At 35.0% G+C, this 27,838-nt stretch overlaps 1 protein-coding gene across 1 annotated transcript in view; it reads left to right on the top strand.

Moving 5' to 3' along the window:
* LOC149795118 (1-phosphatidylinositol 4,5-bisphosphate phosphodiesterase epsilon-1-like) overlaps nt 1-24,131 on the top strand; it is a 289,076-nt gene extending 264,945 nt beyond the window's left edge. Inside the window, exons 31-40 of the mRNA XM_089963758.1 lie at nt 22-185; nt 1,004-1,159; nt 3,651-3,753; nt 6,703-6,911; nt 10,589-10,717; nt 11,602-11,796; nt 12,490-12,540; nt 13,477-13,623; nt 19,242-19,496; nt 23,322-24,131. Of these exons, the coding sequence (XP_089819884.1) occupies nt 22-185; nt 1,004-1,159; nt 3,651-3,753; nt 6,703-6,911; nt 10,589-10,717; nt 11,602-11,796; nt 12,490-12,540; nt 13,477-13,623; nt 19,242-19,496; nt 23,322-23,624 (1,712 nt within the window). The 3' untranslated portion in view covers nt 23,625-24,131. The remainder of the gene's footprint in view (nt 1-21; nt 186-1,003; nt 1,160-3,650; nt 3,754-6,702; nt 6,912-10,588; nt 10,718-11,601; nt 11,797-12,489; nt 12,541-13,476; nt 13,624-19,241; nt 19,497-23,321) is intronic.
* Nucleotides 24,132-27,838: the final 3,707 nt, after the last annotated feature.

Raw genomic sequence — 27,838 nt, 5'->3', positions numbered from 1 at the left:
CTCCAAAAATTGCTTTCTTAGATACAGCAATGGCTCTGAACACAGCTATATTTGAGCAGAATGGCAGGAGTGGCTATGTACTGAAGCCAGCCGTCATGTGGGACAAGAGTCACGTAATGTACAACCACTTCAATCCATGGGACAAGGAGTTTGACGGCCTTCACGCCACCATTCTTACTTTGCATGTAGGTTTAAAGTAATAACCATGCTGAATTCAGTTTGTAAACATTTTGGAATAAAGTTTTAGTGGCCATGACTATGGAAACTTTAGTAATATTTACAGTATCAGTTCATATCTAAGGATGCATGACACTATAGCTCTAATTATAGTTAAACTTTAAGACAAGTTTCAGTATAATAATAGTCATGGCACCACATCCATACCATAAACACTCGCTTATAAGTCAAGTCAAACTGCAACATCCTGATCTGCTGTAGCATAAGGTGCTGGCAGAACAGGGTCTATATTGTTTGTTCTACTGATTACTTCTGACAAACTGTACAGACCCATTGCATTATACGACGACAGACCTGGGTCTGTGCAGTTTGCGGTAGGACTCATCTTATAAGCAAGTATATATGGTACTTAAACTCGCTCTCAAAATCATGTAGTGCAGTAAGATAATGTAGTGCAGTATTTTATATAAGTCATCCCCGTATAATGTATTATGGTACTAATTTTACCACTGACTAAGATACTACATGTATTTTTGAAGATACAGGACAAGAACGATATTTGTATAACATTTCTCATTTTTTCTGAAATAGATTGTAAAACTATTTTTAGTGTGAATGTACTGTCTACAAAAAGTACCTGATCAATACATTAAATGTTCTGATGGATTTATTGATCTATTTCAGGTAGCAATACACTATTTGACCAAAAGTTAGTTTTAACATTCTTTTCATTATTAGTTGACCCAGAAATATAGTATTAAGAAAATATTCAACCAGGATTAGTGTCAGAAATTGAATACCACCATTTTTTTTCTCCTTGTTTCAGCTCATATCAGGTCAGTATGTTAGCTCAAATTACACAGCCAGTGTACAGGTGGAGGTTGAGATCATTGGGATACCTGTTGACTGTGCCAAACACAAGGCCAAGGTTATTTCAAGGAACTCTCTTAATCCCATATGGAATGATGTGTTCACCTTCCAGGTAAGTAAATGTAACCGATTTAAGAATAATGGTCTTTGATGGAGGATGTGAGAAAATTATCAAAACATGTGTTATTACTGTGACATGTTCATTGTGTGGTCCATCATGCATTATGCATCTGTCAGTGTTTGTTATTTTCAACTCTTAAAAACTACTGAATTAGTGTCTGCCAAACTTCACAGAGAGGTTCCTGGCATTATGGGCTTTATTACCTTTAAAATAATACAGATCCACCACCAGATATGGTCTCCATTACTAAAGGCAGGAGACCACTCTGGTGGTCTAGTGGTTAGAGCAACTGCTGTGGATGTGGGAAGTTGTTGGTTTGAACCCTGACGGGGTCATACGAAAGACTTATAAAAATGATATTAACATCTGCCATGCTTGACGCTCATCAAGAGGTTAGTGTTAGGACTGGTCGGCCTGGTGTCAGGATAATATCACTAGGTGGGGACTTGTTGCCAAATGTCTGTGGCATGATGCCCCAAGTGCTAGACATCACTATAAACTGTCACACTGCAGACATCATAGCAGTATGACTGGAAAATTGTTAAGCTACATTAGAAATCAAAATCACACAGACACTAAAGGTAGGAAAAGCTTTAAAAGACTTTCTTAAAATCTGCTGTCTAAACTTTGACCAAATTTTGTACAAGGCATCTTCACATCAAGATTTTTTTAAATTTTATTCACATGATGCCGATCCACCTTCATATATGGTCAGTGTTACAAAAATGGAAAATTCTTTAAATTACTTCTTTTACAAAATCACCAGATTCAAACCAAATTTGACTCAAGCAGCCAAACTTGAAAGGCTTCACATTTTTTTTAAACGATGCTTATCCGCCATCAAATATGACTACCATTAATACCCAAGAAAAACCAACCATTACAGTGTTCATCGTGACAACTAACCATATGTGACATGAAGTTCTTGGCTTTTATGCCTTTCATTCCATACCAACAGTGCTGGTCTTCCTTCAAATATAGCTGCCATTACTAAAAATAGAGACAGTTTACACAGTTGATAAAAATAAAAGCTATTCAACAGAATTTTAACAACATCGAAAGAAAGCGACCTTTCAGTATTGGACAAACGATGGCAGATGTGCAATGAAATATGGTTGAAATCTTGATACAGTTGTTTTCATAACATATGCACTGGATGAAATTTCTACAGAAACATTATACCAAGTTTTCTTGTCCAACTGCTCTTGCATTGCCTTATTAGGCAGATATCAGCCGGGTGAGTAATCTCAGCCCACTTGGGTCTCTTGTTCATTTTACCTGTCACTGGCAAAGTAGATATTTGTGATGGTAAAATCCATAGACTTTGGATTGTTAAACTTGTTTTGACACATTTTGGTCATTATTGCCAAGATATTGTCAAAAATTAATTATCTGTACATGTACAGCGTTAGATGGAAGATTATGAAAATGCTATTTTGTCAAGGTGTGTTCATCTTGGATTTTACCAATCAATTTGTGGTGACAAACCAGTCTAATGTGTGTTGTATTTGTAGACGTTTATAGAATGTAATATGATTTTTAAATGTTTTCACAGAACAAAAATTTTTGGAAGAACATGAATGTCCTACCACCCCACATTTTTGCATGAAATGCCTCTGTTTTCATGTGTGCAAGAGAAAATGACCTAAATGCAAAAATAGGTTGCTGTGACCAGCATTTATTGGAATAGTAACGTACTTACCAAGATATATCTGCACAAAATCTCTTTTATGATTCTGGCCAGTGATGTCTAAGAAATGAACCTAAAATGCAAAACATGATCTAATACACTGAATCTTGAAATGAATGTCATAGTGACCTACTTTTGTATGCCCCATCTATATCCTTGTTAGGGCATAAAACTACAAACAGTCAGTCTTATGAAATGTTGTTAACAGTGTTAGTGAGCACCAGTCTGTGAATTTGTCTCACCCAGGAAATGTCATTTATAATCAGTATCATTTTTCATATATTGTGTTAATAGGTACATATCAAAATTGCAGCCAAGGATGAAATGTATATTTTTTATCACCCCAAGGTACACAACTTCAGTATCACTGGTGAGTCTGTAGCTAACGGAGATATGCATGAATTGTGTTGTTATATACATGGTATTGACCATTAACATCTTTTATTTATACTGTCATTACTTATGCATTTAATATGCTAGGTCTTGATCTGTTCCTTGTAAACTCTCCTTCAGTCATTATTAAAAATGATATGTTCAGAAATCCTTTCTGATATCTCTTTCTTTCACATTTGCTTATTGCATGCAAAGCAAGCTGCACTACAGTGCCATTCAAACAATTATTTGATTTTTTAAAATTAATTTTGTGATGCAGCAAGGACTTGTGCCTTTAAACTATGTGCTCACAGTATTGTTGGCCAAATATAACAAACAGCAAAATATCTATTGAGACATATGTTAATTAATTAACTTATTAATCAGATTTTTCTATATAATATTTTTCTTTATTACCAGGTGATGTTTTCAGACCTTGCCTTTATCCGTTTCGTTGTTGTTGATACCAGTACAAACCACATGGTAGCTCAGCGAGTAATTCCATTGAAATGTCTCCGTCCAGGTAGACCTGATTTACATTATTAACTTTCCTGGCTTGGTGGGATATATCCCTTTCAAGCTTATGGCATGTCAGTTACAAAGAATAGTGTCTAATAATAGTCACCTAATTTCTATATTTAACATTAGAGGACTTTTGGCACTGATAAAATGAGTTTAGCTATGTAATTCAAATTTTAATCCTTTGAGGAAATATTCATACTTGGAGGGGTTATCTCCCTTGATATTGTTTGACAGCTTCTAGGTAGAATCATTTCAATACAAAATGCTCCTAAAAGATAATTGCTAAATTATTTTCTGTCAACATTTGGTTTTAATTTTTTACTCAAATTTTCTATTAGGAGATAATGAGAAGTTAAGAATAAAAATGTGCAAATTTCATATCTATTATTTTAAGAGGATTATTGGTAGTTGATGATGAAGGAACATGATTATAACTTTGATCTTATTTAATTTCCTCCACCCTCCAAGCCATCAATATTCTCAGTACTTCAATTAATGCACTATTATTTTGATCCGGAGCCCCCAGGTGGTTGGGTGGTCTAAAGTGCTCACTGTTACAGATCACTGCCATCTCATCTCTGTCTGTGTGGGTTAGAGTCTCGGGCTTGGCCAATGTGGGTACATGAGAAAGCTTGCCAGTAGCATCTTGTGAGTCATGGTTCTTTCCGGGGTTTTCCCTGGTTCTTCCTCCACCATTTATACTGGCCACCATGTATAGCCTATCTTGTGCTGAAAAATGGCATTAAACCTTATAACAACAACAATGCTTTTATCCTATTTAATGTACTGTATTCACCCAACACCCACCTCCAATGCTATTCTTAACACTTTGATCCAATTTAGTGAACTGTATTCTCCACCACCCACAATGCCACAAGCATTCGTACTACCTGCATCTTTCTTGAGTGAAATCATCCTTGACAATGAATGAAACAGTTTTTGTGGGTGTAATTTTTTACTGGAACTTGGTTTAAGTTAAGAAAATTTAACTTTAAAAATATTTTACTCTACATTATGCTATAAGTCTGAGATAATTAACTCATACAAAAATAGAGGAGTGTGAATCGATTGTTGTTTGGTTTTTACAAGAAATTGATATTTTTTCTTCCCTCACCACATGCCAGATCATAGCCCAATTATCACGGAAATAGTGTCTCACACATTTTGCACCATTAGCAATGGAAACCTTTTTTCTCAGATCATAGCATGATTAACAAAGGAAAACAGTGTTTCACAGATCATAGTGCAATTAGCATGGGAAACTTTCACAGATCATAGCGCAGTTAGCAAGGGAAACTGTTTCACAGAACATAGCACAACTAGCAAGAGAAAAATACTATTTCACACATCATTGTATAATTATCAATGGAAACCTTATTTAACAGATCGTAGCACAATTATCAAGGAAACAGTTTCACAGATCATAACACATTTAGCATGAAAACAGTGTCTCGCAGATGATTTTATCACAACCCAGCTACATTATTGTGGTAGGAAGGTGTGCATTAAGAATTTTGATCACCCCTGCCACCTTAAGCTGACACTCTAAACATATATAACAACTCAAGACACAATAGACATAAAAAATTTATTACAAAAATGTAGGGAGTCTATTGAGTTCAACACCAGTCCTCAATCTCTGCTCAGTAAAATTGTACATAGCATTTGACCTAGTTGGTTGAACTCACATTTAACATATTTAAGCTCATTATATGAAATTCCACAATCTATTTGTGAGAGAATCAGTCTTTTTTCAACTGTTCCTTCCATTAATCTGTATCCCAGATCTTGTTTTTCTTCTCTTCCACTGCCTCCTTTTTTCCCGCTTATATTTCCTTTCTTCCCAATTCTCTTTCCTTTCTTCCTACTTATATTTCCTTTCTTCCCACTTCTATTCCCACTTCTATTTCCTTTCTTCCTACTCCTGTTTCCAGGCCATTCTTGTGCTGGCTGGCACTCTGAAAACTTTCTTTCAAAGCTCTCAAATTCCAAATTCCAAGTTCTTGAACAAGTCAATCTGATCCCTTGGAATACTCTTAGTTAGACTTTTCGTTTGAATCCACTTCCTCCTAACCCCATTTCCATGTACATAGAACACGGTGGTTAACACCTCTATCTCCCTTTGAATTCTCTAGTACAATGCCAAATTTAATGACAGTCTCCTACGAATGATCAGGTTTCATGCTTAAAATTTGGACTCTGAACCCATTCAACTTACACCCCACTTCTTTGTTACTCTCAAGACTACCTTATCTGATTGGTTCACCCACATCCTTTGAATTTGCTGTTGGTGCATCAAGGTTCCCAATGCAGATCTATAAGAACCCCTATTATGCTATCTGTTTGAAGTATTTTGATGGCTCTGGATTGCATAGTACTTAAATTGGGACTCTTACTCTAATTGATTTAAATCCATATACAATTTATCTGAAAACAAAATTGGTTGCTCCAGTGGCTGGTGGTTAGAGAATCTGTCTCGGATGCAGGAGGTTGCAGGTTTGAACCCCGGCTAAGTCATGCCAAAGTCTTATAAAAATGGTACTAACACTTGGCACTCAGCATTAAGCAGTGAGTGTTTTAACTGGTCGGCCTGGTGTCACGATAATGTGACTGGGTGAGGCATCATGCAACATGTCTGCAGCATGATGCCCCAGTGCTAGACACAACTGTAGAGTACCACACTGCAGACATCATAGCCATACGAATGAAAAATTATTCAAGCTACGTTAAAAATCCAAATCAATCACAATCAGTGAACACAAAATTCTTCTACAAACAAGAGTTCATTACAGTGATCATAGCACATTTAGCAAGAGAAACTGTATCACAGATCATAGCTCATTTAGCAAGAAAAACATAATATTTCACAGGTAATAGATCAGGTAGCAAAGAAAGGATAGTGTTTCACAGAACCTTACACACATATAGATTTTTGCATTTTATTCTACAGGATACCGTCATGTTCGGCTACGTAGCCCAAACAACCAACCACTAGAACTTGCAACTCTGTTTATTTATTCTAAACATGAGGAGGAACTTCTTGAGCCCTGCGGAATTAGTGGCAGTGGCCATGAAACAACATCAGCAATCCTCAAATCTGTTTTTGCCAAAGTCAAAGATCTTTCAGAACTGGGAAAAGAGGGCAAAGAAGGCAAAGAGGTAATGGAATTGATGGCATTCAGTTAATTATATTTTCTCACTATATTTACATGGGGCTGTGGTGGGTGGGTTGTCATGTCTGCATTATTAGATAGTAAATTATATGTTATCACTTTATTGGTATTGCTTGTGACAGCATTAATTTCACCATGGTCAGGAGTTTTCATTAAATATGTTTAAAAATCATAGTACATACACAATACAGTCATGTTACATACATGCTACATATACAGTCATGCTACATGATACAGCAGTTTTTGACAGCAGACATTACATTCTGCAGAATCTTTGTTTCAAGTCTTATTTACATACTGAACCTAACCATTTGCTTCAAAATCATACTGGCACCATACTCAGCCTAACAATTTGCTTAAAAAATACTAGCAACATACTCAACCTAACCCTTTGCTTCAAGTCATACTAGCAACATACTCAACCTAACCCTTTGCTTCAAGTCATACTAGCAACATGTTCAACCTTTACCCTTTGCTTCAAGTCATATTGGAACCATACTCAACCTAACCATTTGCTTCAAATCATACTGACACCATACTCAACCTAACCATTTGCTTCAAGTTATAATGGCACGATATTCAACCTAACCCTTTTCTTCAAATCGTACTGACACCATACTCAACCTAACCATTTGCTTCAAATCATACTGGCACCATACTCGACCTAGCCATTTGCATCAAATCATTTGACACTATACTCAACCTAACCCTTTGCTTCAAATCATTTGTAACCATAATCAACCGAACCATTTGCTTCAAATCATTTGACACCATACTCTACCTAACCATTTGCTTCAAGTCATATTTGCACCATACTCAACCTAACCATTTGCTTCAAATCATTTGACACCATACTCAACCTAACCATTTGCTTCAAATCATTTGACACCATACTCAACCTAACCATTTGCTTCAAATCATATTGGAACCATACTCAACCTGACCATTTGCTTCAAATCATACTCAACCTAACCATTTGCTTAAAATAATACTAGCAACATACTCAACCTAACCCTTTGCTTCAAGTCATACTGGCAACATGTTCAACCTAACCCTTTTCTTCAAATCATATTGGAACCATACTCAACCTAACCCTTTGCTTCAAATCATATTGGAACCATACTCAACCTAACAATTTGCTTAAAAAAATACTAGCAACATACTCAACCTAACCATTTGCTTCAAATCATTAGGCACCATACTCAACCTGATCTTTTGCTTCAAATCATATTGGCACGATACTCAGTCAAACCATTTTCTTCAAATCATATTTGCACAGTAATTGTTTTATATTTTCCATCATCTACATCTGTTATATGCAATAGTGCAGTCACACTTGACTGTTGTATTTCATTGTTGCAGTATGGGCAGAAAAGAAAACTAAATTAATAAGGCAGACCAAAAGACATATTAAATAATAGATATGGACAATATAAAAAAGAAGGGAAGAGTCAAATTGCACTTTAGTTCTTCAGTCTAGAAACTCTGGCTATGGAAGAGACCACTGAGTTTCAACACAACAAGCTCTTGACATCTCTAGATTTTACTTGCAATCTGGTACTGAGTTGTGTTTAAATCTTTAGAGTGGAGAATTCCCAGTTGAAAGATACCATGTCAGGAGCCTCAGCTACTTCAGCTGCTAAAGTGTTCCAAAGACAGATTGGCCTTGGCAGTAAAGTTGTATTTCTAGACGTATGTAGAGGTTGTATATTGACTAAGGACATCTGTAGAGGATGTTTAGTGCCTAAGGACATCTGTAGAGATTGTGTACTGCCTAAGGACATCTAAATAGTTTGTATACTAAGGACATCTGTAGAGGTTGTATACTGACTTAGGACATCTGTAGAGGTTGCATACTGCCTAAGGACATCTGCAGAGGTTTTATACTGACTTGAGACATAGAGATTGTATACTGCCTAAAGACATATGTTGAGGTTGTGTACTGACTAAGGCCATCTGTGTAGGTTGTATACTGACTAAGGACATTTGCAGAGGTTGTATACTGACTAAAGACATATGTTGAGGTTGCATACTGACTAAGGATATCTGTAGAGGTTGCATACTGCATAAGGACCTCTGTAGAGATTGTATATTGCCTAAGACATTTTTAAAGGTTATATACTGCCCAGGGGCATCTATAGAGGTTGTATACTAACTACAGACATCTGTAGAGGTTGTATACTTACTATGGACATCTGTAGAGGTTGTATACTGACTAAAAATATATGTAGAGATTGTATACTGCCTAAAGACAGCTGCAGAGGTTGTATACTGCCTAAAGACATCTATTGTACACTAAGGACATCTGCAAAGGTTGTATGCTGACTGAAGACATAGAGATTGTATAATGTCTAAAGATATCTTTAGAGGTTGTGTACTAAGGACATCTGTAGAGATTGCATACTGCCTAAGGACATCGGTAGAGATTGTATACTGCCAGAGGACATCTGTAGAGGTTGTATACTAAGGACATCTGTAGAGGATGTATACTGACTTAGGACATCAGCAGAAGTTGTATGCTGACTGGAGACATAGAGATTGTATAATGTCTAAAGATATCTTTAGAGGTTGTATACTAAGGACATCGGTAGAGATTGTATACTGCCAAAAGACATCTGTAGAGGTTGTATACTAAGGACATCTGCAGAGGATGTATACTGACTTCAGACATAGAGATTGTATACTGACTAAAGATATCTTTAGAGGTTGTATAGTGTCTAAAGAGATTTTTAGAGTTTGTAAAGTGCCTAAAGAGATTTTTAGAGGTATGCTGACTAAGGACATCTGTAGAGGTTTTATACTACCTAAATACATCTTTAGAGATTGTATACTGCCTAAAGACAACTGCAGATGTTGTATACTGCCTAAGGGAATCTATAAAGGTTGTATACTGACTAAGGACATTTGCAGAGTTTGTATACGGACTTAAGACAGAGATTGTATACTGCCTAAAGACATCTGTAGAGCTTGTATACTAAGGTCATCTGTTGAGGTTGTATACTAAGGACATCTGTTGAGATTATATACTGCCTAAGGACATCTGTAGAGATTTTATACTGCCTAAGGACATCTATTGAGGTTGTATACTGACTAAGGCCATCTGTATAGGTTGCATACAGTCTTAAGAGAACTGCAAACATTGTATACTGCCTCTGTAGAGGTTGTATACTAAGGACATCTGTAGAGGTTGTATACTGACTTAAGGCATAGAGGTTGTATTCTGACTAAAGTCATCTGTCTGAGGTTGTATACTGACTACAGTCATCAGCAGAGGTTGTGTACAGCTTAAAGACATCTGTAGAGGTTTGTAAAAGATGGTCACATTTTGTTGTCAAACTTGCATTTTCATTACCAAATTCAGAAAGGAAATTGCCAGTCATAATGTTGGTATATGGCCTCATAAGTCCAGACACATTTTCCTTGTAACCATCATAACTCCAGACAGAGTTATACCTCTTGTCAAGCAAATTCTTATCTTCAGATGAAAGCTTGGAATGTTGCTCTCATAGACTTAAATGCATCTTTTAGGGTTTTGTCTCATCTACTCTATTTTGGACAAGAGTTATGGTCCTTTTCCTAATATGAGTTCTTCTACTTAAAGCCTTGTGCCCTTTGTGATATGCCTGTCATTAACAGCTCAAGTTATCATTATTATTATTCCAGCTTATTGGTGGTACTGTGAAGCTGAGGAGGCGAATATTTTTCATCAATGTCTTTGGAGTTACATCCCCTGATGAATATGTCATCTTAAAGGTTACTCAGGACACATCTGTGTATGATGCAATAGCTCAGGTAAAGACATACATCAATGCAGCATAAATACATATGTGCTATTCTTTGATAAATCATATTACCATATGTTCAGTTTGTCCATCTTGGAGAAGAATGACTATTTCAAGAGCTTTGTCATTTTCATGTCCCTCAAAAATAGTTTTGCAATTTACAGAAAACAGATTTCCCAAAGAAGACCAATTTAGCAATATTTAAGTTCATGCTTTTGCAGTTTTTCCATATTCCATTTCTAATGGTATGCAAACTCGCTGTCATCAATGTATATTATTGAGGAAGAACAGTTCAAATATCTATTTGTTGATTAAAATATTTGGGATTTGGACAGAGGTTGGCTTTTAAATTCCTATGTCTCCATTATGTGTAAGAAGATCAAGTGAAGCTTAACATTTAAAATGAATAATAAATGAAACTTCAAAAGTCAAGATCTTGTTATGGAGGGGAAATCTGAAGATCATATTTCTTTTGTCAGCAGAAAAAGAAAAGCTGCCATTGTATGTAAATGTACCGAATCACATAATATGACATCACCATAAAGAAAGTATTCCTAATGACCCGTCATTAATTGAGGAGGATGCCTCCTGGTTGAAACACAGTTAGAGTCTCCATCAAAGCTTAATGTTTGAAAGAGGATAGATTTAGTTTTATAGGAACGCATCATGATGCTTTGGTATTTTATTGTCTTAAATGTAACAAAATGAGTTATTTGCCATGTTCAGTCAATATGCCTTTTTTCATGATGTATTAATGTGCTAGTAACTGTAGTACATCAGAGCCATGCTTAGTTCTAAAACCTTAAAAGTACCAGATGATGGTGATGGGGTTCGAAGTACATGTAAAATTGCATGAAGACTAAAATATCCTGGATTCTATTTTTTGTCTTACAGGCTCTTATGAAGGCTGGCAAGCCAGAAGAGAAGGTAGAGGACTATGTTTTGGTGGAAAATGTCCACAACAGCTGGGAGAAGAAAGAGAAGGAAGGAACTAGCTCCCAACGCATCATCAGCATGCAAGAGAAGGTTCTTCAGGCACAGAACAAGTGGAAGGGTGCTGGAAAATTCATACTGCGCAAAGTCAGCAGTGTAAGTATTGGGAAACTACAGGGAAATGGAAGTTATTCTAGGTGAAATGGTATACAAACATGTTCCAATACTTTACCATTTATGGACTAAAATTAATTTAGCACAAAAAGGGCCTAGATGACTCAAAATTTTAGAGCATAATGGAGTATAGTAGTGACCTTGAACATGGGGGAAGATCTCAATTATCTGAGCATCACAAATTATGATCACCTTGAAACCTCTCTCTCTCTCTCTCCAAAATGAAATGGGGGGGAAGCATGTTTTTGTTAGCATGTTAGTGTTGGTGACTGCAGTTTCACAAATAAACTGGAATGCCATACAGTGATATTAATATACGTGTAAAGTTGCTAGCAGAAAAGACAAAGTCAGGGTGTTGATCTGGCTTTTCTCTTATACTTCACATTGACTAAATGGATGAAGGATAAATAATCTATAAGCTTAATGAATTCAACTTGTACGCCATATCCAGAAAAATACAATACTTATATACTCATGCAATTGACTATGTTGTATTATACAACCAAGCATGAATAAAATATTCTTTATTCAGTGTCATTGCTAAATGAAAAATATATAAAATACCAGCTTTCTAATGCTTCTGGAAAGGTTATTATTGACTGTATCTTAGATGCAATGTAGCAAACACTATTACAAACTGAATTTTTTCCACAGCATATCCTGTCATTTTTTCAGGACCCAAGTAGCCGAGCATGGGTGACTACAATGTTATCGAAAGAACAGAAGGTGTGTACGCTTCGGAAACAATGTCTTTCTCCAAATGCCTTTCTCTCTCTCTCTCTCTCTCTCTCTCTCTCTCTCTCTCAATAATTTAGACTCATAGCAAACTAAACTGAACAGTTCTTATTATACACACAGGCACACTTACATACATACACACACACACACACACACACATACATACATACATACATACATACATACATACATATACATACATACATACATACATACATACATACATACATAAATACATACATACATGTGTGTATGTTTGTTACTTTGTCTCCTAAAACAATATTTATGAACCTTGTTATGCTAAAAAGTAATAATTTTGTGTTTTGCTAATCTATTTTAACATATCTATATCATATGTACCAAAATTATTCCTTTATAAGACAAGTCCAAGTGCAAAAAAGCACAGACCCAGATCAGCTGTTTCATAATGTGCCAGCAGGTCTGGTTCTATGCAGTTTGTTAGGAGTAATCAGTAGAATAAACAGCATAGACCCTGACCTTTTAGCCAGCAGATCAGAGTCCATGTTGTTTGCAGCAGGACTCAATGAATAAGCAAGTACACTATATATTTTTTTTCTGGCAAATTAAATTCATTTATATTGAAGACAACAGTGAACTGACAAATTTGTTATGCTTCCTTGTAAATCTCTTGTTAATATTAAGAATTTGCAAATTGGATATAGCGTAGTGTTAATGCATTCAGTTTATACATATACAGTCCTGGTTCACATCATATAATGTGTCAGCAATTCAGGGTCTATGTTATTTGGTTCTGATACACTACATAGACTCTGATACACCAGTGTATTAGGCAGTTGCAAATCTGGATCTTACATATTCAACAAAATTGTCCTTTTTTCTCTCCAAAAAGATGAGAATTTATACAATCAGAAGTAAATAGTTCACAGTATTGTATCATTTCAGAAGAAAGTGTCAACTGACAGCTCAACAGGAGACTGGGATCGTGATGAGAACATGTTCCTGGTCTGTGTGTACAATGTGTCCCCCGATCAGCCATACACCGTTTTCAAGGCTCCCACCTCAAGCACTGCTCAGGACATAATCACACAGGTTAGCCTTCATGTCAGAGGTTTTCTGTAGATTTACTTCATTTGCACACTCTTCATGGGTTTGGTTTTGGTGCATTTCAGCACAGCAACACTTGTAGGTTATTTAGAGCTGAGGCATTTGCAGTTAAGTCCCTTGCCCGAGGACACACCGCAGTAGCTGATCCAGTTTGGTCCAAGAGTAGGATTTGAACCAGCACCATTTCTATCATGAGTCCAGCATTCTAACCACTGAGCCACCATGGCTCCTGTTATGGGGAGGAATCCACAAAATTAAATAGCAGAAAATATACACAGTTTTAGTTTTATGAACATTTATTAATGTATGAAATTGAATCACTGTGCATCAAGCCTTAAACTTCCTCAACTGACTATATGATAAAGGAAGCTCACAGTGTTGAACTGTGCCTCAAAATCTTAGACCTCTGGCAGCACTTGCTGTTTTTGACTTGGCAACAATGATGTTATCAATTTTAATAAATCTTAATAGATTGCATCATAGGATTAAAGGCTTTTCAGGTTAATTACATAGATGCTAATCTGCTATCAAGTACATCTTGTAAATGGCAAAACCTTAAAACAATTTGCTAATGCAGTAGATCCTGTCTTGAAAGATCACTTCTTTGCCAAATAATAATAGTCTCTCAAGACAGGTGGTCTCTCATGACAGGTCATAATACTGTATAATGAATAAATCCATGCATTGAGAATCTGGTCTCCCAAGACAGGTAGTTGCTCATATTAGTCGTCTTTCAAGACAGGTTTTACTGTATCCATTAGTGAGATATATACTGAATTTATGACTTTACTTAAAATTCGATATTTGTAAAATGATTTCAGTTTGCCATAAAGCATGGACATTGTCATGGTAACCAAATATTGAAAAACATTAAGGTAATTTTTTGTACAGAATTGTACACCATCTGATTAAAACCAGATTTGATGGTGATGATCCTGGAATTGAGTCCTCTAAGCTTGATTACTTGACATATTTTATTGACTGTAACCATGGTAACTGTGCACCAGATTTGCAGTGTCAAGTCCATCTGAGTCCCTTGTCAGAACCGATTTTAATGTACATTTTTTTGAGCGAGATAGTTTTCTAAAAATATAGGTAAGGAATGCAAGAAAACCTGGTCAGTTAGAGGGTTCTCATAGGCAGGAAATAAGTTGGGAGAAAGACCTGAAATTTTTTGAAAAATCCAGGAATTTTAGATTCAGTGCAGAATTTTGTAATTTCAAAAATGTAAGTCTGGGTATTGTTGGTTTGTAGTAAAAGAACTTGTACTTATAGAATGTGTTCGATATCCCTGTAATACATTTGTCATTTTCGGTTTTAAGATAAATGTGTCTAAAAGTTTTTCCTTCACAAAATATACTGCCTGCCATACATAGCCTATTGTGTTATGAAAATGGCAAGTATCAACACTAGAGTTATCAAATTTTGCATATTCAAGAACAGTGAGCAATATTTTCCCCCTTCATTTAGTTTAGTCATTATGGCTTCATGAGTCATTATAGTCTATCATTAGTTACTTACGGCATTACAGCTTAATGGGTCATTGTAGTCTATCATTAGTTACGGCATTACAGCTTAATGGGTCATTGTAGTCTATCATTAGTTAGTTAGGGCCTTACAGCTTAATGAGTCATTGTATTCTATCATTAGTTACTTAGGGCATTACAGCTTAATGAGTCATTGTATTCTATCATTAGTTACTTAGGGCATTACAGCTTAATGAGTCATTATAGTTTATCATTAGTTAGTTAGGGCATTACAGCTTAATGAGTCATTATAGTTTATCATTAGTTAGTTAGGGCATTACAGCTTAATGAGTCATTATAGTTTATCATTAGTTAGTTAGGGCATTAAGGCTTAATGAGTCATTATAGTTTATCATTAGTTAGTTAGGGCATTATGGCTTCATGAGTCATTATAGTTTATCATTAGTTAGGGCATTATGGCTTCATGAGTCATTATAGTTTATCATTAATTAGTTAGGGCATTATGACTTCATGAGTCATTATAGTTTATCATTAGTTAGTTAGGGCATTATGGTTTCATGAGTCATTATAGTTTATCATTAGTTAGGGCATTATGGCTTCATGAGTCATTATAGTTTATCATTAATTAGTTAGGGCATTATGGCTTCATGAGTCATTATAGTTTATCATTAGTTAGTTCAGGCATTACAGCTTAATGAGTCATTGTAGTTTATTATTAGTTAGTTAGGGCATTATGGCTTCATGAGTCATTATAGTTTATCATTAATTAGTTAAGGTATTATGGCTTCATGAGTCATTATAGTTTATCATTAGTTAGGACATTATGGCTTAATGAGTTATTATAGTTTATCATTAGTTAGGGCATTATGGCTTCATGAGTCATTATAGTTTATCATTAGTTAGTTAGGGCATTACAGCTTAATGAGTCATTGTAGTTTATGATTAGTTAGTTAGGGCATTATGGCTTGATGAGTCATTATAGTTTATCATTAATTAGTTAGGGCATTACAGCTTCATGAGTCATTATAGTTTATCATTAGTTAGTTAGGGCATTACAGCTTAATGAGTCATTGTAGTTTATCATTAGTTAGTTAGGGAATTATGGCTTCATGAGTCATTATAGTTTATGATTCGTTAGGCATTATGACTTCATGAGTCATTATAGTTTATCATTAATTAGTTAGGGCCTTATGGCTTGATGAGTCATTATAGTTTATCATTAATTAGTTAGGGCATTATGGCTTCATGAGTCATTATAGTTTATCATTCGTTAGGCATTATGGCTTCATGAGTCATTATAGTTTATCATTAATTAGTTAGGGCCTTATGGCTTGATGAGTCATTATAGTTTATCATTAATTAGTTAGGGCATTATGGCTTCATGAGTCATTATAGTTTATCATTAGTTAGTTCAGGCATTACAGCTTAATGAGTCATTGTAGTTTATCATTAGTTAGTTAGGGCAGTATGGCTTAATTAGTCATTCAAATCTATCATTAGTTAGTTAGGGCATTATAGTTTCATGAGTCATTATAGTTTATCATTAGTTAGGGCATTACAGCTTAATGAGTCATTGTAGTTTATCATTAGTTAGTTAGGGCCTTATGGCTTGATGAGTCATTATAGTTTATCATTAATTAGTTTAATGCCTTATGGCTTAAGGAGTCATTATAGTTTATCATTAGTTAGTTAGGGCATTATGGCTTGATGAGTCATTATAGTTTATCATTAATTAGTTAGGGCATTACATCTTAATGCGTCATTATAGTTTATCATTAGTTAGTTAGGGCATTATGGCTTAATGAGTCATTAGAGTCTATCATTAGTTAGTTAGGGCATTATGGCTTGATGAGTCGTTATAGTTTATCATTAATTAGTTTGGGCATTATGGATTCATGAGTCATTATAATTTTTCATTAGTTAGGGCATTATGGCTTAATGAGTTATTAGAGTCTATCATTAATTAGTTAGGGCATTACAGCTTAATGAGTCATTGTAGTTTATCATTATTTAGTTAGGGCATTATGGCTTCATGAGTCATTATAGTCTATCATTGGTTAGTTAGGGCATTATGGCTTAATGAGTCATTATGGTCTATGGTCTAGAGATTTGGAAATTACACTGATACAGACAGATAAATATTCTTGACAAATGTTTCATTCTTATAATGATAAACCACTGTATGATTTTACACATACAAGTCTGGATGTATTGATAAAAGTTCATGAAAACTTTGTAAAGAAAACTGATCTGTCCATCTAGCATCTATTCTTGCTTGTAAGTTGAGTCCAAGTGCAAACTGCACCAACCCAGATTTGCTGTTGCATAAGGTACTAACAGATCAGGGTCTGTGCAGTTTGTTAGGAGTAATCAGTGGAACAAACAAACAGACCCTAATCTGTAGGTGTATTATGCTGCAGCAGATCAGGATCTTTGTTGTTTGCAGTTTGACTGGACTTATAAACGAATGTATACAGTAGCAAAGTAAATGCATCATAAAAATGTAGTTTGATTCAAGCAAGTATATGTGGCATATATGGTAGACAATAGTTTGAGTAATGTACACTTTCTTTTAATGAAAATCACCACTTCGGTGGCTTCATTGGTTAGAGCATCAGCCTCGAATGCAGGAGGTCACAGGTTCGAACCCTGGCTGAGTCATACCAAAGATTTATAAAAAATAGTACTTACAGCTGCCTCAGTAGGCACTCAGTTAGTGTTAGGACTGGTCGGCCTAGTGACACGATAATGTGACTGGGTAGGACTTGATGCTACATGTCTGCAGCATGATGCCCCAATGCTAGACATCACGGTAAACTGCCACACTGCAGACATCGTAACGATATGACTGAAAAAATTGTTACAAATCCAAATCATATGGACACTACTTTGATGAAAATCAATATTAAACTAGTTATAGATGATTAGATCTTGTAAATAATGTTAACACTCATCATGCTTTGGCTTTTGCTGTTTCTCATACTAAGTCATTTGAAATAGTTGAGTTATGCAATCTTCTAACATCTCTTGTTTAAACAATAAATTCTGTTTATTATCCTGGGTAATATTCCTTAAATTATGAATGTAAATTAGTACTGTCAGTTAGCTGCTTTCAAAGATATGTTTATTTTGACACACAATGTGGTTTGTGTTTCTTTGATGGGGAGGGAGTCTGTCAGTCTTTGAACATTTTTTTATTGTCCCTGTTATTTATTTTAATAGCATTGCTGTCACCCATATATGTTCCTTTTGGCATGAAAAATATGGTGATGAAAGAAACTAACAGTTTTGATCAGGCAAATGTGTATGAACTTTAAATCAACAACCAGCTAGAACAGTCGGGCTGCATTGTTAAATCTTATTTCCCTACCATATATTAATTTAGCAAACATACAGTGTTTAACTTGTCTGTCCAATGCATATATCCTACAACTCACTTTATATTGATGTTTGGCCAATGACGTTTGAAAAACTTAATGCATTGAAGCCAAATCTTGGTCAGTCTTCCATCATGGATCTAAACTAAATTTGATTTGAGGCTTTATCTTAATAGGTCATGGTCAACTTACATCATGCATTGAAACCAAATTTGTTGAGGCTTTATATTAATAGGTCAAGGTCAATTTCCATCATGCATTGAACACAAATTGGATTTGAAGCATTATGTTAATAGGTCAGGGTCAACTTACATCATAGATTGAAACCAAATTTGATATGAGGCTTTATCTTAATAGGTCATGGTCAAATTATGTCATGCATTGAAACCAAATTTGATTAGGCATTGTGTTAATAGGTCAGGGTCAATTTCCATCATGGATTGAAACCAAATTTGATATGAGGCTTTATCTTAATAGGTCAAGGTCAATTTCCATCATAGATTGAAACCAAATTTGATATGAGCCAAAATACTTGGGAGTTCTAGATAAAATTTTGATTTTCACCATTTTCCAATCCCATTTACTTGAGTTATGGCCCCTGTTTGACTTGGAAGCTTGCTGCTTTTGTATGTTTAAGCAAGATTTTCTTAATTACACCACACTGGCAGGAGCATCTATGTTATATGGACACATTTATGGCTGATTTTTATTTCCTCTGAAGAGTTTTGTTGTTTTTCAGGCAATGATGAAGGCTCATCGTTCTGACAAAGAAGACCCTCGTAACTTCTTCTTGGTGGAGGAACTTGACTTTGGGTTGGATAGTCAGTTGAGTGGAGCCAAAGGCAAACGAGACAGTGTGGAACGGATTTACCGGCGAATCCTGGCAGCTGATGAAAATGTATACCAGGCTCAGGTAGAATGGAAAACCACAGGGAGATTTGTCCTAGTAAACCGAGATATGGTGGACTTTGATCAGGATATGATGTCAGTTCATGTAAGTTGCATCTTTCATCTTGGAATAGCATTGTTATCAGTATATTTTTATGTCCTGATATCCATGTATTATTACTCATATCTATCCCATCCCATCCAGTCATGTGTCATCTCATCCCATCCAATCGTGTGACATCCCATCCTATCCAATCAGTGACATCCCATCCCATCCAGTCATGTGACATCTCATCCAATCCAATCATGTGGCATCCCATCACATCCAATCATGTGACATCCCACCCCATTCAGTTGTGTAACATCTCATCACAAATTTTGTGGATGCTCATTACATTTCCAAGAACTTCATGTAGTCCAATTTGGTATTAGGTTTTGCATTAGGTCAAGTTTGATTTTCAACATTTTCTGAAGTATTATGCAGAATTGAAGTCCCCGTTTGACTTACATTAGTACCCTTACTTCATGAATGAGGTAATAACATGAGCCTACACATATAAACCAAACAGGGGGCACCGAGTGGCCGAGTGGTCTAAAGCACTCTCCGTTACGGATCACTGCCATCTCACCTCTGTCTGCATGGGTTCGAGTCTAGGATTCGGCCAATGTGGGTATGTGAGAAAGCTTGCCAGTAACTTCTCGTGGGTCGGTGGTTCTTCCCAGGGTTTTCCCCCACCATTAATACTGGCCGCCATGCATAGCCTATTGTGTGCTGAAATATGGCGTTAAACCCCACAACAACAACAACATCAACCAAACAGCTGGGTGCGATTCACACATGACACTTTTTCAGCCTCCTGTAGAAAACTTTGAACATGCTCCTTACATATACTGAAACCACTCTGCTGGCTTAGTGGTTAGAGCATCTGCCTCGGATGCGGGAGGTCCTGGGTTTGATCCCCAGCCGAGTCATATGAAAGACTTACAAAAATGGTACTAACAGCTACCTCAGTTGGCACTCAGCGTTAAGAGATTTATGTTAGGACTGGTCGGCCTTGTGTCAGGATAATGTGACTGGGTGGGGCATCATGCTACATGTTTGCAGCATGATGCCCCAGTGCTAGACATCACTGTAAACTGCCACACTGCAGACATCATAGCAATATGACTGAATATTGACAGGTGTTAGCTTGGAATGACTGAATACAGTCATAGCATATTTAATTGGCATGTAAATACCACTACAAAGCCATGGGATTCTTTTAATAATGGAAGTGGAAACAAAATTGATAAGGAATCACTTAACTAGTGGTATTATTTGATAATGGAACATGGTACTGCACTTGTACACAAGTAAAATATGTCTTCAGATAAGTGAACAATATAGATTTACTATCGTAAAGACGTCTGTCTCTCTCTGTCTCTGTCAGTGGGACATACGTTTTATTTAATTAGGTGCACAGGGGCTTGTATCATTGCTTACAATTTACCTGTCATACATGTACTATATAATAACTACATTTATATAGTACATGTATGACAGGTAAATTGTAAGCAATGATACGAGCCCCTGTAATTAGGTGCACGAAAAAAATTGTGATGGAATATGTCTTTGACATGGTTATTCATCTTCTAACTTGTCAATTCAAACACATATATATATATATATATATCAAATTTAAACAATGTATATTACAAACAACGTACATTACTGGTGCATGCTGCTTTTAGCGCAGTTACGTCTGATCTTTGTTAATTGTTAATACTAATGATCATGTAATTGTTTAAAATAATTAATGGGGTATCTTATATTTTTTCATGCACTATCTCTTCCCCAAAATGAAATATTTTGAGAATTATTTTCTGTTAAAAAAATACGATAAAGCAATTCGGATGACATAATCCATTTATAAGTCGATTTGGAGTATAAGACGAAGCTTAGATTTTCTGGTCACAAAGTATCATCTTATAGACCGGCAAGTACAGTACTTGATTTTGTTTCATATAGCCCAAAATTCTGTGCACGTTTAAATTATACCATATTTCATGTTATTTTTCATACACGAAAAAATAATTATTAATTTCAGTGTACGAAAAATTATATGTAAAATAAATAATTATCATTTGGTGGTACTGACCGTGTATGAAAAATAATGGGATCGTCCCTGAACAAGCTCTATGGAATACACGCTACTCGACAATGTAACAGTACAAATGTACAAAGTAATCGTATATTTTCTGTCTCATTCTGCTCTCAACTCAAGAATCTAATTACAATAAAAATAAAAGTACTCCAAGAGTTTTGTTGTTACAAGTGAACGAGAGGGTGGGGGAGGATTATGTGTCAGTGTGCAAGCTTATCTGCATTTAGAGCATATGTAGCTGTTATGTTGTGTAATGTTGGCAAAATGATATAAGATGGTTTGAATATGTGTTAGTTATGGGTATTATTTATTGGTAAATTGTATGCAACGATATGAGACCACATTGTCAAGAAATTGAAATCACATTTTAGTTAATGCACATGGGCGTATGTGTGTGTGTGTGTGTGTGTGTGTGAGAGAGAGAGAGAGATGAAACAAAATTTTGTCAGTGTACAAGACCATATTTATTCAGGGTGGTTTTTATTTGTAGTGTCTGCAAAGAGAAAAAAAGTCTGTTACCTGACAATTGTGATAATCCTCATATATTGTGACCCTACTATATTCCACTATCAATAAACACCACTAAATCAACAATTCATTCTTGTTTTAATTATTATGTACATTGTCACAACAACCACATGGCTATGCAGTGTTATTTACATGGTAATTAAACATGCTTAGCCTTTGGGTTATTCCAGATTGAGTGCAAGAATCAACAGAAGAGGTCAAATCAGCGAGGCTGCCAGTAGGGAAATGAGGCTATCTTTAGGGAAATGAAAATCTGTCAATGTGCTGTTGAAGCCGTTGTCCATTATTACAGCAGATTTTATAAGGACAAGCAAACATATGCATTACTTGTTATTTGAACTCTCCAATAAAGATAATAGTGGGGTATATCGTAGAATAGATTTGAAATAAAATGTTAATGATATCCAAGTCAAAACAAGTTCTTAAAAAAGATAGTATATGTATATATATGAATCGATTTAATGGAGTCCATGACTTTCATATTTATGATAGAAAATGACTAGGTTTTTATATTTTATGTTTGTATGACTATAATGAAACCATAAGACTAGTTGACCAATGGTCTTCACTTTAGCGTGTACTGAGATGTAATTAAAATGCACGTGGTGTTTTGTTACGGTGATGGACTTAATAAGGAGAACTAATTAACGATAATATTTAAAGGTATGGTCTGTAAAGTCCTTTGTCCATTTGTTAATAAAGACTAGTAGATATTGTAATGACAATAACAGACTAGCTTATGCACATGGGCACCCGCAGGATTTTTTTGCAGGGGAGGTGTGGTCAGTCAGTCACATCCAGGAGAGTTAGTATAGTAAGCAGTCTGAAACTAAAGCTAATATTTACTAAGCATTTTAAACAGAATCTTGTGACATATTTTCAGCTTCATTTGCATGATTAAACTTGTTGGGGGGTCACGTGACCCCTTGACTTATGTTACAGGCGCCCATGCTTATGCATCAATCATTGTATTTCTCACCAACAATTATTAATTTTTGTAAAAACAAAATGGCAATACGCTATTTTTAATCTTTTTTGCAAACATAAACCTTCTTGGTAGAAATTTTATGTCTGATAATTTAATATATTTTTAGAAAAATACAAAGTGATATGTACGAAAAATTGCGATACTTTTAAATAATTATTGTTTTGGTAGCTGGTTTGTATACAAAAAATTAAAGGGTATGAAAAAATACATGAATACGGTAAATACATTGTAGCACCTTTTGTTTTTACTTTGCAATCTTTGCCTGTTTCAGTCGGATAGCAAAAGGAGGAGCATTCGATTAAAAGCACCTCTCAACCAGTCAAACTCAAGTAACCAAAACGTGACACTTGCTCGTAAATTCTGTTCCAAGATAACCAGGAGCCGCACAGCCTCAAGTAATCTTGCCGACCTTGAAGAGAACATACCCCCACCATCAACATCCCCTGAATCACCCTTGAATCATTCCACATACAGAGTAGACATTCCAGAGACAAAACCTCCCCCACCCAGCCCAAGTCTTAGCCATGGAAATGGAAAGCTGTCACGCTTCTTTCAAAGCTTTAGAAAGAAATAATCTGCAATTGACATACACCAAAATGACCCAAACCTTTGTTTTTCAATGTGACTTGCAGCTTTATAAACTCTTTTGACATCATGATGGGTATGTATTTGAAGAAGACAAATAACAGTAAATATTTGTTAGATATTTTCAGAAGAAAATAAAATTGGGGCTGTGTACATGATCTCAAACAATAATAAGTATCCAGTCATAAGAAGAGTATTCAAGGATTTCAAAGCTGTTGGGAAAACAAGCTTCACATTAATGTACGTAATAGCTACTTTCCACCTGAATTATCTCCCTTTGTTACAAAAAAAAAACCCTGTTGTACCAGTATTTCAAAACATTCTAAATTGTTGTTTAGTCCACATTTATAATTGTTAATTAACTTGTCAGATATGTAATAATAATGACAAACCATGGGTAGAAAAATAAAAAAAAATAGCTGGAGCACTTGGAAACAAATTTGAATCCTCTGGCTTCACATTGGGTTCAGAATATTTCATTTGTGTCACAGCAAAAGGTGTGAACTCTACCAACCATGCATGATATTTATATATATACTTATATATTTACACTACTGAATTCTACTCAGTATTATATATATATATATATATATATATATATATATATATATATATATATATATATATATATATATATATATTGGTCACATAGTGTAGTATTCTAATAAATATATTTAACTTTAATAAAGTTTGTTAATATTTAGAAGCTTGAATTAATATGTTTAATTGTTTCATCGAACATGCTCAGTGCGTATTAAATGTAAATTAAAAAATTTCAATTAAATATAAGTAGAATATATTACAAAAATAATGAATGTAAGTGTAACATATGGAATATAAATTACAAATAACATACAGGTACAAAATAATGAATAAAATTATTTGAATTTGGATATATTTTATTAAATATTGTGATGTGTGTCAACCATGTTACAACTATTTACTTTTTAATCTGTCATTTTTACCTGTAATCATATCATAGTTTACCTTGATCACAATGTTTGAAGATTATTTTGTATTTAAAAATATTGTATAATAATTATTGTACTACGTTGCTTCAAAATGTTTGTTGGTAAAATAGAACAAAAATGTGTCTTACACTGTGGTATGATCTCAACTGGAGAGTGTTTTGTAAATGAGTCACAATCTTTATAGGTCTTTGCTTGTTCTTGTTAATCTAGGGAATCAAGTTTTTGCACCCCAGAACAACTGTTGTAGGGACACATAGTGCTATCATTGTCTGTCCATTACACCTTAGTTAACGGTTTGTATTTAGGTCATGTCAGGCTCTGTACTGGGGCATCCATGTTCCATGAACACATTTCTAGTTGAGTAAGAGGGAGGAGGGAGGCAGGAAATAAGATCACCACTCTTTGGGTTTGAATCATCAATCCCCCGATTCATAAATTTTCCAAACCTTAAGGCTATTTGTTTTGGCATTCATCACATGGTGATGATTTTTTATTGTTAATGGGGTAAAGTTGCTGCACATTCACAGGTACTATATATATATATATATATATATATATATATATATATATATATATATATATATATATATAATATGAACAAAGTTTCTATTTGAAAAAATCAACTCATACAATGAGATATGTGTATGTTCAATTTTCACAATCTTTCAAAATGTGGTGATACTTGTATTATTCTTTTGTATTTTTTCCATTGTTCCCAGAAGAATTATTTGTCACCAAAAAGATTATTTCTTTTTTATGTAATTAAGATTTGCAGTATTCATGAGAAATGTGTGCTACTGAATTTGATCTTGTGATATGCATTTGTAGGATAGATAGCTATCTTGTCTTGCAATATTTTACAAGTAATTTGATACAGATGTAATCTGATGCAAAAATTGGAATCTTTGTGTTGATTCATGGTCTCAAGTCTTTTGGAACATATATTGTCCAGTCTAGGATAAATTTGCTTCTGTCACACAGGGATTTTATGCATTGTTTGGTCATACTGTATAATTGTACTTCATATAAGCACTTGCTGGCTTTGGAAGATAGTTATATGATTTCATGTACCCATACATGCTCCCATCATATGATTTAGTGTACCCATACATGCTCCCATCATATAATTTAATGCACCCATACATACTCCTGTCATATGATTTCATATACCCATACATACTCCTGTCATACAATTTCATGTACCCATACATACTCCTGTCATATGATTTCATGTACCCATACATACTCCTGTCATATGATTTCATGTACCCAAACATACTTCCATCATATGATTTAATGTACCCATACATTCTTCTGTTATATGACTTCATGTACCCATACATGTTCCCATCATATGATTTAATGTACCCATACTTACTCCTGTCATATGATTTCATGTACCTGTACATGCTCCCATCATATGAGTTAATGTACCAATAAATACTCCTATCAGTATGACTTCATGTACCCATACTTTACTCCAATTCTTCCATCTGAATTATGTATGGATACAGTTGTATCGCTGTTATGCTGGCTAGCACAAGCTTAAATGGAGTAAAATTGTATGTTTCAGACCAAACTGTGTCGGGTCTCAGGTTTTTTATGTTTTAAAAGCTAGATAATATCAGATGATTTACTTTACTGGTGTCTCTTGTTTAAGCATTACTCTGGGTTAATTTTGTTTGTAATAAGGTCTGTTATTTATGTATAAAACTTTATGAATTATTGTATTGTTTATAATGAACAACCAGTTTGGAACCAGATCTACCATCACATTATCAGATTATCATTTTAGAAAGGCAAAGGAAAAAATATAGTATTTAATACATTATTAATTCTATAAATAATATAATTTACTTCAACAGTTTTGCCACCTAAAATTTGTAGTCTGCACTGTACTGTCTTACTTTCTATTTTTCTGAATGCTTATTGTAGTACAAGTTTTATCATCTGCTCAGTTAACTCATGAAAACATTAACATGCTGGACTATCTGGTTAAGCTGAAATGATCTGCACAGAGGGAAGTTTCCGTTATGCATGTTGCTGTCATTTAACTTTAGTGTACGCTCCTATCTACCAACATTTATTATAATGATTACCTGATTTCTGAACTTTTTTCTTCCCGAACTAACAAATTATTAAATAAATGATAACTTGTGTATTTTGCATAAATTGAGACTCAACTGTCATTATTTCAAGTTTAAAATAAATGTTTCTCTCATATAAAATGGTGACAACAACATTGAAAATAGGCTACACTAACAACAGTCAAACACTTTACATTGAAACTCGGCTGACTATCACAAGTCTAAAATGTTTTTATTGCCAGAAACATTGTTTGAAAATAGATGATGTCTGTCCTCTTGCGGTTTTTATCACCTTGAATTTTTGTTTCACACAATGTGTACGGGGGGGGGGGGGGGCATGCACAGGGTCAAGATTTGGGGGACACAGAATGAAAATGCAAACTCATGCTCAATGTGCAACATTGCAAGTGAGAAAAAAAAACAGCTTTTCATATTGAGATAGAGTTGGTTGATAATGAAGGATGTATGTTCCACTTGCTTAGATGTTTTGTGTATCTTTGAAGGCATTCCTGATTTAGACATGAATAAAATAAGGTAATTAAAGATGAAAGGTGGGTTAATAGGGAGGGCAGCTTATTTCTGTTATCAGTATACAGATTTCTGCATCATAAACATTCCTCTGACACACTAATACTAGGAAAAGCGCTCCACTCCTTCTCAAAATCTAGCCAATACCAGAAAGATACAGATTTCATCATTCCGATCCGTATAACATTAAGACATTGTGAAGACACTCTTACCTGTTGCCTCTCATTACCACTGCTCTTGGTTGTTATAGAATTTGTTTTTCTGACCTATTAAGCCAGCTGGATACATTCAGGCAATACGTTGTACTGAAAAAACATTATTTGTGTTTTTATGGGTGCTGTTGTTATTTCTATAATATATTGAGTGGCTGTTTTTCTTTTCTTTTGTCATTTATTGTTGTTTTCTTTTTCAAAATACAATGGCAACTAAATACTCGAAATGCAAAAGTTAAAGGTTAACAAGGATGGTCATGAAACTTGCCTCGCTTATGCTAAGTCTGTGTCAGCAGCGCCTGTGGTGTGTGTAGTTCCTGGTCAGATGGGAACTTGGTCTTCGGTTCTGAGGAAGAGACTGCAGGCATGAGATACACAGAATCAAAATAATTGAAGGGCGGTATC

The sequence above is a fragment of the Sinohyriopsis cumingii genome, chromosome 7 (assembly GCF_028554795.1).
Source record: "Sinohyriopsis cumingii isolate HCF-2022 chromosome 7, ASM2855479v2, whole genome shotgun sequence".
Lineage (NCBI taxonomy): Eukaryota > Metazoa > Mollusca > Bivalvia > Unionida > Unionidae > Sinohyriopsis > Sinohyriopsis cumingii.
This window is presented reverse-complemented; position numbering and strand designations above follow the sequence as displayed.